The sequence below is a fragment of the Phyllobates terribilis genome, unplaced genomic scaffold (assembly GCF_046119375.1).
Source record: "Phyllobates terribilis strain yellow unplaced genomic scaffold, ASM4611937v1 Scaffold_7__3_contigs__length_470593459, whole genome shotgun sequence".
NCBI classification, from domain to species: domain Eukaryota; kingdom Metazoa; phylum Chordata; class Amphibia; order Anura; family Dendrobatidae; genus Phyllobates; species Phyllobates terribilis.
Window position 1 is genome coordinate 235,726,053 of NW_027362767.1, and position 9,980 is coordinate 235,736,032.

At 48.1% G+C, this 9,980-nt stretch overlaps 1 protein-coding gene across 1 annotated transcript; it reads right to left on the reverse strand.

The window, feature by feature from the left end:
• Positions 1-512: 512 nt before the first annotated feature.
• On the reverse strand, positions 513-9,321 carry NAA10 (N-alpha-acetyltransferase 10, NatA catalytic subunit). Its single transcript, XM_073639834.1, has 8 exons — positions 9,202-9,321; positions 7,384-7,482; positions 6,630-6,688; positions 5,183-5,228; positions 4,399-4,514; positions 4,187-4,231; positions 3,285-3,369; positions 513-944 (listed from the first exon to the last, which is right to left on the reverse strand). The coding sequence occupies exons 1-8, from the start codon at positions 9,220-9,222 to the stop codon at positions 696-698; spliced, it is 720 nt and encodes a 239-aa protein (XP_073495935.1). The 5' UTR covers positions 9,223-9,321; the 3' UTR covers positions 513-695.
• Between the last annotated feature and the right edge of the window lie 659 nt (positions 9,322-9,980).

The following is a 9,980-nucleotide window of genomic DNA, read 5'->3' on the forward strand; positions in this document are numbered from 1 at the left end:
GAAATCAGAGGGGCTCAGGAGCAGCAATGCATCAGTATTTTTTCATACCATTGTAGGTAGAGAAAAAAAATCATGGGGTTGGATGACCCCTTTAACATTCACTAACCCATATATACATGTGTCTTTATGAACACTTTAATATTTAGAGGGACCCTCCACTTTTGCATAAAATTCTACTGCTTAGGTGAATTATCATGTAAACACTTATATTTCCTGTCTTTTAGCTGCACAATGTTTTCGTCTCCATTCAGACCTGAAGCTAAATTTTCGATCCTGCCGCTTTCCCTGTGACCAGAGTGGTGGCATAAATGCTTAATGGTCACATGTCTGGCAGCGCGGAGGTGGTCTGTTTCTAGGGACCACCCATAGAAAGCCATTTATCAGACTGGAGCGATATAAAACTGCTCAAAAGCAAAATAAAATTAAATGCTCAAACCAGAGGCAGATGCAAACCGTGGAGTTCCCCTTACATTCTCTGTGCAGAACAGAATCTGGAGTCTGGCACTATTCAGTAACTGCGACGTTATGGGATCAGAGATTTTAATATCCTTTAGTATTTACAAATTTGTTGTGGTTTTTGGGCCGTGGTTTAGAGTCAATTCTGTTCACGTTATGGAGAGCTGGGAAGGGTAGGAGGAAGCAGAGCGAGCGCGGTGAGACCTGTATGTAGGGGAGCGCAGTGCGGACGTGGCCCTTTAGGAGGCAGAGTCTGACGCCTCGGAGCTGTCCTTTACGTCGGTGCTCTCTGTGGCCTCGCTGACTTCGCTCACATCTTTGCTGTCGCCGCTGTCCTCGGTGCCGTCTCGCTTGCCTGCGTTGCTGAGACACTTCTCGTCGCGGCAGCAGTCGCCCGCGTGCCCCGACCGATTGTCGGGTTTATTCTGTATAGAGCTCAGCGGCTGCGGCCGGCTTCTATCCTTCAGCTCCATCTGTTTCCTCAGTTGCTGTAAAGACAGAAAATGATGAAGATCCATCTATGTTCTGCTACATACAGAGAGATCCTACGGCCTCAGCGTCCTCCACCTCACCATGCATTACCTAACCACCATGGACTTCAAAGTTCAGGTGGCCATAGGACGTTCAACACTGCTCTCAGAATCGGTGGGGTCCCAAAGGTCGGACCCACACTGACTATTAAGTGATGGCATATCCTAGCCAAATGCCATCACTTACTAAGGAGAAAAGAGGATGTGTCGTTAGGGTATACATGAAACCATAGTCATCTGCTGCCACCTGGAGGATAACACTGAAAATACTTCTTAAAGGTTGTCCAGGTTGGTGACGAAAATCTGTAGTCACTATCTTCGAATTCCCACATTGCATGCTGTCAGGATTCTCCAGTGCTGTGAGGTCAGAGTGACTGCAAGTATTTTGCATACTACCAACTACATTCCGACTAGAAGTGCGCACATCTAGATGGAATGTGGCCAGGAGTATGCAGATGGCATTCTTGCAGTCCCATGATTGCCCTCTCCCGGCGCCGGAGAATCCTGACAAAGTTCACTGTGTGGATTCACAAGTTTGTGGTCACAGAGTAGGTGCAAACTTTGACAACCCTTTTAAAAAAAAAAAAAAAAAAACTTGACTCCTCCCCACCCGGCTACACCTGGATACACCTAGCTTACCAACACCCAGCTATTTAGTTTAGTTTACTGTCAAATAGATGCTCGGGTTTTCCTCTGTCCCCTAAGGAAGTGTCCGTGAAAATGGGAATAAGATCTCTTTTTGAGGTGCTGTGGGGACTGCCCTGCTTTACCAAACCTTCTCATATACCTGCACCTATGATAAATGATTACTCCCAGGGTCTCGTCTTCTATCTTCAGGAAAGCACCGCTCCTCTGCCTCCCGGCTTCCTTCTTTACTAGAAGGGGGGCGGTGTGCTCCTGATTGACAGTTCGGACCAGGGGCATCGGATGCAGAGGAGCGGCGTGCTCCTGGTGACTGACAGTTCAGAGCAGCGGCGTGCTCCTGGTGACTGACAGTTCAGAGCAGCGGCATCGGAGGCAGAGGAGCGGCGTGCTCCTGATGACTGAGCGCTCGAACCTGCGGCATCAGAGGCAGAGGAGCGGCGTGCTCCTGGTGACTGAGCGCTCGAACCTGCGGCATCAGAGGCAGAGGAGCGGCGTGCTCCTGATGACTGAGCGCTCGAACCTGCGGCATCAGAGGCAGAGGAGCGGCGTGCTCCTGGTGACTGAGCGCTCGAACCTGCGGCATCAGAGGCAGAGGAGCGGCGAGCTCCTGGTGACTGAGCGCTCGAACCTGCGGCATCAGAGGCAGAGGAGCGGCGTGCTCCTGGTGACTGAGCGCTCGAACCTGCGGCATCAGAGGCAGAGGAGCGGCGAGCTCCTGGTGACTGAGCGCTCGAACCTGCGGCATCAGAGGCAGAGGAGCGGCGTGCTCCTGGTGACTGACAGTTCAGAGCAGCGGCATCGGAGTGGTGTGCTCCTGGTAACTGACAGTTCAGAGCAGCGGCATCGGAGTGGTGTGCTCCTGGTGACTGACAGTTCAGAGCAGCGGCATCGGAGCGGTGTGCTCCTGGTGACTGACAGTTCAGAGCAGCGGCACGGTTATGACATAGGGCTGTGCACTCTCAGGGGCAGCTTTGCCTCTGCAACATTGGAGAAGCGCGAGGTAGGAACGTGACAGCTGGCCGGATTCAGCCACGCTCCTTGCCTAGGAAAGTGGCCACCTCTGATGTCAGACTGAAGTGGTGGCTAGTAACCGAGGAGCACGGAGCAGTATAATTACAGACCCCTCCTTTCTTGAACAGAGAGGATTTTAATTACAGTTAAATTGTCAAATTATTTGTTTTTTTTACAAGCGCTTGGCAATTTTACCCATTGAACAGGATGAGACAACCCAACTATTATTTACAGACAGAATGAACATCTACAAAGTAACTGTGTAAATACGCTGCATTACTTATCTTCAGCTGCATTCATAATTCTGAAGGCTTCAGAGCTAAAATCTCCCAGCATTCCTTACTACCTGATTGGCTGCTGACAATTAGTCCCATGGAGAGTCTTTACACCGGGCGTTGCATCGTTATCTGATGTAGGAGGAATGAGCTGCCCCTAGGTAAAGTTATTAGGGATGAGTCTGATGGCAACGACATTCAGCAGAATTATGAATACAGCTCTGGACTATGATACGGGACTTTGTGACTTTGGTAATAGCCGCACTGTTTTGGATGTCTCATCATAGCAATTCAAGGCTCTGGTTACACTTGTGCTGAATGCCCTGATATTCTGCATCCCATAGTCTGATGGACCCCACCGCCTCACCTCTTCAGCCATCTGCGTCAGATCCCGCTTCATGGCGTACGCGTCTTCACCATCAGCGTAGTACTTGGGCTCCACTTCACTGATTCTGTGCAGAAATACAGACACTAGGTGAATTGTATAAGAAGCCTCCAGAAGACAACGTCTCAAGGAAGCAGACGCTGTCCTTATTAGCCTGGACCACGTGTAATATTACAACTCCCCTGTGGTGGGGGCCACTGTCGTTCTTGTGATTGGCAGGGGTCCCATTGGTCAGACCAACACTGATCTCACATTGTTGGCATACCCCAGGTTCATAGTGTTGAATGCGGGAGGTGAAAACAGCCAAATGAGTGAGTTTTGGCCATTTCCAATCTGTTGACACACACACACACACACACACACACACACACCAAAAATCCATGCGTTGCTCACCTTCCCCAGGTCCAGCACAGCCACGGCTCTTACAAAGCTGCTGAACTCAATGACTGGCTGCACCGCTGTGGACATGACATCTGCACTGTAGACCCCAAGCAGCGGCGGGGACTCAGTGCTGGATCCAGGGAGGAAGAGTACTTTTTTTTTAAATTACAGCTGGGGGACATGTTTTCTGAAACTGGAAAGCCCCTTTGGACACTTTTCACTGTTGCCCATCTCTACAGATTAGAATTGGGGACTTGGAATTGGCCAGACCTGCTCCTTTCAGCCCCAGCATTCGATCTGGGAAGGTTGAATAAAGTACAGGTTTTTTTTAGTTTAAATAAAACAAACTACAGTCAGTGTATGGGGGTTTTCCAGTAAAGGTTGCCTCTGCAATGTTGAGGAGGAACAGGGGCAAAGGAGCAACAGGGGCAAAGGAGCAACAGGGGCAAAGGAGCAACAGGGGCAAAGGAGCAACAGGGGCAAAGAAAAAACAAAACACTTACTGGAAATTCAATGTGTTGGAGTATAAATGCAGAGCTGCTCGATTGCTGTAAAGTGAAATCACAAAGAGATGAAATCCGTACAAATCCCTCCAGACACCGACTCGTATGTTGTATCCAGCTCTGATACACCTTTGGTGTTTTTTTTCCAGAGAACACCCCTCCCACAACACCACTGATATTTACTTTAGAGGCAAGGAAATCCCAAAAATCACCTTTTCCGCACATGTAAAGAGACATATTTGGCATTGAAGTTTTCAATCATTGCTCTGGAGGCCTGGTCCATCAGCTTCTGAGCCAGGCCGAGTCTTCTGTGCGAGCGTTTAACAGCCTGGGCAAAAGGCAACCATTATTATAACATCCGCACCATATAACCAAACTAATAAAGACCTATAATAAAGGGGGTGTCCACCGCTGAGATACTGATAACCAGCTCTAAGTGTATGTTCACACATGGATTTTAAAGCATCAAAAATATATATTTTCCCTAAAGCATCAAAGAACATTTGAAATGTTTTTGTTTTGTTTTTTTATGTGGATTTTGAGGCTGATCCGTTTCACAATCCACAGAGATTCTATGAGAACATTCAGTAAGAGCAGCTCGGCGCAGTGTCGGTTCTTGGGTGCAGCGGCTATTGGAATGCACAGGTACTGAGCTGCAGCACCGGACACAGGGTACGCAGCCGCGCTGTTCCGGCTTGCACAGGGTACGCAGCCGAGCCGTTCCGGCTTGCACCAATTATACAGGGTACGCAGCCGTGCCGTTCCGGCTTACACCAATTACACAGGGTACACAGCCGTGCCGTTCCGGCTCAGTACACTCATTATTTCCGGCTGCAACGGGAGTTACAAATGGCTGTTTGGTGGGGGTGATGGTCCAACACCAATCTGAAATGTATTCCCCCATCCTATGGATAGATCATCAATATACAAGTAGTGGAAAACCCCTTTAAATCTCAGACTAACATGCAGAGATAAATAACAGGAAGGTTCTCTTACTAATGAGGTGATGTGGCCATGAGGGACGTCATCTGGATCTTCCTCCCTGCACAAGACAAGAAATAAAGCGTTAGGGTTTCTTCAGATTAAGGTCTAGAATCTCCATCCCAATATAAAATGACAATTAAAGGGATCCTGTCACCAAGATCTCAGAGTGAGCATCCCTCATTGGTAGCAATAGTGTACAGCATCCCAAAATGTAGAAGCCTTTATGAGAAAACTTTTGAAGCAGTGATGTGCAGTGGCGCTCCATTCACCGACTATGGAGCAGATAGAAGAGTGCTGTACCCGGCTATTGCCATCAGTCCGCAGTGGCGCGCCATTCACTGACTATGTGTCAGGTACAAACACCAGAGCAGGGGTCCAAAACCCACATTTTAGACAAGTTTGAACAGAGTGACTGTCTAGGATACACACTGCTGCTCTATTAATGTCTATGGGACTGACGGAGATAGCCGGGTACTGCGCTCCTCTATCTGTACCTGACACATAGTCAGTGAATGGAGCGCCACTGCGGACTGATAGAGGAGCGCAGTACCCGGCTATCTCCGTCAGTCCCATAGACATTAATAGAGCAGCAGTGTGTATCCTGGACAGTCACTCTGTTCAAACTTGTCTAAAAAGTGGGTTTTGGACCCCTGCTCTGGTGATTAGTGGGGGTCCCAGCATACATTCATCACCTAGCCTGTAGCTACCGTATTTTTCGCTCTATAAAACACATGTTTTCCCCTCAAATTTTGGGGGAAAATGGGGGTTGTCTCTTATACACCGAATGTAGCTGAGGAGTCAGGCTATACTGCAGGCCCTGGGCTGGGAGGAGGGCGTGTTCGGAGGTGCGACGCTGTGGGGGCGATGCTGCGAGTCCCTGGCTGGTGCTCGACGCTGAGCCCCAGGCTGGTAGAGAGGTAGAAGAGGGTGTGAATTTCACATTTTGTGAAAGTCCGGAGCCCTCGCACTTACATGCTTTCAATGCAGCGGACTCTGGGAAAATGGCCACTGGAGGCGACACATGCGCAAATTGAGATCTCAGCTACCATCTTCCCGGATTCAACTGCACTGAAACCATGTAAGTGGCTTTTACAAAATGTCGGCGGAGCACCAGCACCACCTTCTACCAGCATCACTCCGCAGCTCTGCACCATCTGTGTCCCCGTTGCACCACCGTTTCACCCCCGCCAGTAAGCTGAATTCAGACTGTGAAACGGACCCTTATTTGACGCATTAATTTTTTTTCCCCTATCATCCTCCTGAAAATTTGGGGTGTGTCTTATGGTGCGAAAACTACTCTGGTTGATAACTACAGGGGGTTTTCTGGCTTCAGTTTATCTATTTCTTTTCTTAAACCCTGTGCTTTTCTCACCCTCCCCGAGACCAGAAAACCCCCTTTAAGTAATAAAATAAAAAATTTATCAGGACTCCATGTGTAATATTACCAGGAAAAACTCACATTTTTGCCAGGACATAACCGACAATTTTCCCGTTTTCATCTTCTGCGATGTACGACAACTGCGAGGGGAGAAGAATAATAAACCCGTTACGAGCGGTAAACTCTGAAATCGCTCTTAATAATGAAGAAAGAAAAAGAATCCGACATCCACAGCTGAATCTGCAGACACAGGAGCAATGCTCTGCGCTTCCCTCCCCCGGCTCTCTCGCCTTATACATTTTATTCTTATTTTTTTGCCATTATACAGAAATATTTAAAGTCGGGAAAATGTGGACACAAAGCTGAATATTTCTCGATGCATTTGCACCAGTTCTCCAGTGTATATAGAAGGCATATTTACAGAGAGTACGCCTATTTACATGGGGCTGATTTCTGCCCATGAATAAGCGTTGACTATATACACAGCTTCATTAATTGTCTCTGGGGCTCCTGAGCTCAGCGCTCGGCTTTTCCTGGCAGTCCCATAGAGAATTAATTTAAAAAAAGTGCCCCTGTCGGGGACACAAATTCCCTGTTCTGTTGATCGCTCTGTGTCCCAGAGGTCGGACCCCCATCAATAACTTCCAGACCCGTCCACCAGGGGCCTGCATGGAACAACATTGCCCATGACAAAGGAAACTGCAGCTTGTGTGCAGCGTTATTTATCGGAGGGGTCTGGCCCCGCGCCCCTGCCAGCAGCAATGTTTAGATTCAGATAGGGAAAGCTACACGTCACGTGGGAAAATGAATTCCCTGCTGTCAGTACAGCACGCACCTGCGGCCAGGACAGTCCGTGGTAGAAGTAATACTTCATCTGATAGTTCTCCGGCAAGCACAGCAGATTGCAGTGCTGCATGTTCATCAGGTCCTCGGGCTGCGGATACACAAAAAAAAATTAGTGATGAAAAACAAGACTGGATCATAGGTATATGGAGCCCAACGTCACCCATCACAGCCGGCCTCCCTGCAGATCAAACGCACATTGCACCCACAAAGATGCCGCCCTGACTCGCGAGAATATTCCAGAGAAGTTTCAGAAAGTTTTATCATTAAGTCAAACTAATGGAAAACTTTAAAGTGTTTTAATTATTCACCATCTGTCTTTGCAGTCAGTGAATTGGATCATCCCCGATGCTGCAGCTATTCAAATGGATGGGATGAGTGAGTAATGTATATAGAGCAGAGCTGGCTCTGCATGTCGGGGGCAGCAGTGGGTGTGCGGGTGTCAGACCCCCAACTACCTGATACTGGGATAGGCTATTAATATTAAACAAGTAGATGACCCCTTTAATGCTCCATCATCCACTGATCATTAAGGGACCTTAGTTCTGTGCTGCGACCCCATCCCCGCCTGTCCGTGCAGCGACCCCTTCCCTCGGCTGTTTGCTGTGCAGAGATCTGCAGCTCATCTCCATTCAGGTGAATGGGACCAAAACAACGGAGGGGCCGCAGTGCAGACCAGTCATGCTAGCCCCCTAATGCTCAGGATCATGGAGCGGATGGAATACAGAATACCCCTGTAAGGGCATGTGCACACTGAGGCTTCTTGTGGACTATATGACCAGTTTTTCAGGATTTGAAGAGTTTCAACTCCAAAAACTCAGCGACAAGACTCAGTCTGCACTTACTCTAAAGGGGTCTAGACGTGATCACTTATGCAAAGAACTTTCACATTTCCGGGGGTCCAATCAACCCTTTTATTCCCCAGCTGGGGGTGACCGTCATTCTATTCATTCTCTATGGGGCTGGCAGCGCCCCCTTAGCCCAATATTTCAACAATTTACTGTTTGCTAAAATTTGCAGCCGTTCTTGAGATATTAACACTTTTCTTGTTGTTTTCAGCTCGCTGCCTTGGAGACCGACCACCGCTGCTGGACATGTGCAGAGCTTACTCCCGCTTTTCTATTGAGCTTGTAAGCGCTGGTTTGCACCTGACCGGGATCGCTGGAGCATGCTGTTAACTCCCTAATCTTCGGGGGGGGTGGTGCATCACTTACAAGCTAGACAGCAGAGGTGGTCGGTCTCCTGGGCAACCAGATGTAAACAAGAGAAAAGTGTTAATATTTCAGGAACGGCTGACAATTTTAATAAGCAGTAAATGGCAAAAGTGCTTGTATTTACCAGCTCTGACAATATCCAGCTATAAAGATGGGAATACACCCTTAAATCTAAGTCAATGCCTCCCTTTGGGTCCAACTCCCATAAAGCGACCTCACCGCTTCATCACGCTCCTATAAACGGAGGCGAGCTCGGTACAGGAATTGCCCTTCATGCAATTGCCTGGTGAGGGGGCGGAGCTGCAAATATGGTGACGTCATCACAGCTCGCAGTGCATGCTGGGAATCAGCCATTGATTCTTCCCCTGTCCTCCTATAATAACACCATCTAGAGGGACTACAAATACCACAATGTCCTTTCCATCACAACACCTAGCGCAGAGCATCATGGGAAAATCAGTCATAAACCCCACCTTCCCTCCTCCAACTAGCATACATAGTCACAAGCTATGTAAGTGACAGCGATTTATTCCGACACAACCCCCGTCCCCAGGCTCGTCCCTGTGTGATAGATACACCCCGAATTCGCCGGTTACCCGTGCGTTCCGGATATTCATGGCGCAGGTCTCGGTGTCACGCTTTCTTTTTCGCGCAGGCGCAGAAGCGGTTTAGCGGCACAACGTCGAACAACCAATCACAAACCAGTTGCCATGAACGGAAGCCAATCAGATAGCGAGATGGGTAGGTGGGGGCTTTCTGGAGGCTGAGCCAATCAATGCTGCTGTTATGTTGATTGACACTTGAATAGACCAATGAATCCAGTGTAGGCGGGTGTAGTGCAGTTGATTGACATATCAGTCAGGCCGGGGTTAGGTTTTCTCATGTTTGGTTGTACGAGCACTCAGAATCCAAGGATGATATTATTGATGTGGGGGGATTCCACCTTTGGGGACAATTTACTTATTTTTTATATGCATATATTTGGGGCCAAAAATCATTTTTGCTTTTGGTTTTTATTAAAAACTTTGCACCTCTTGGATTTTACAGGCTTTGTTTCAACGCACATTCAAATGTAGTCATAAAAGAGTTACCAAGGAGCTCACTGATAGAACCTCAGTTGACTCATTGAGCGACCAGCACTAGATAATGTAACACAGGGTCTATAGAAGCCAAACGGTGCAACAATTTTAATAAAACCCAATTGCAAAAATATTTTTTAGCCCCATCTACATGTATTTAAGTAAAAAAAAAAGCTATGAAAAGTGAACGACCTCTTCCCATCGGAGCCAATGTTCATTTTTGCTCTTCCGTTTTTTTCCTCCTCTTCTTCCAAGAGCCGTAACTTCTTATTTGTCCATCGCTGTAGATTGTTTTT

Coding starts and splice junctions, on each gene's coding strand:
- NAA10 (XM_073639834.1), bottom strand. CDS start 9,222: ATGAATATCCGGAACGCACGG. Junction 4,515..5,182: donor ATGGCCACATCACCTCATTA/GTAAGAGAACCT, acceptor CCTTTTGCCCAG/GCTGTTAAACGCTCGCACAG. Junction 3,370..4,186: donor TCCAACACATTGAATTTCCA/GTAAGTGTTTTG, acceptor ATTTCTGCACAG/AATCAGTGAAGTGGAGCCCA.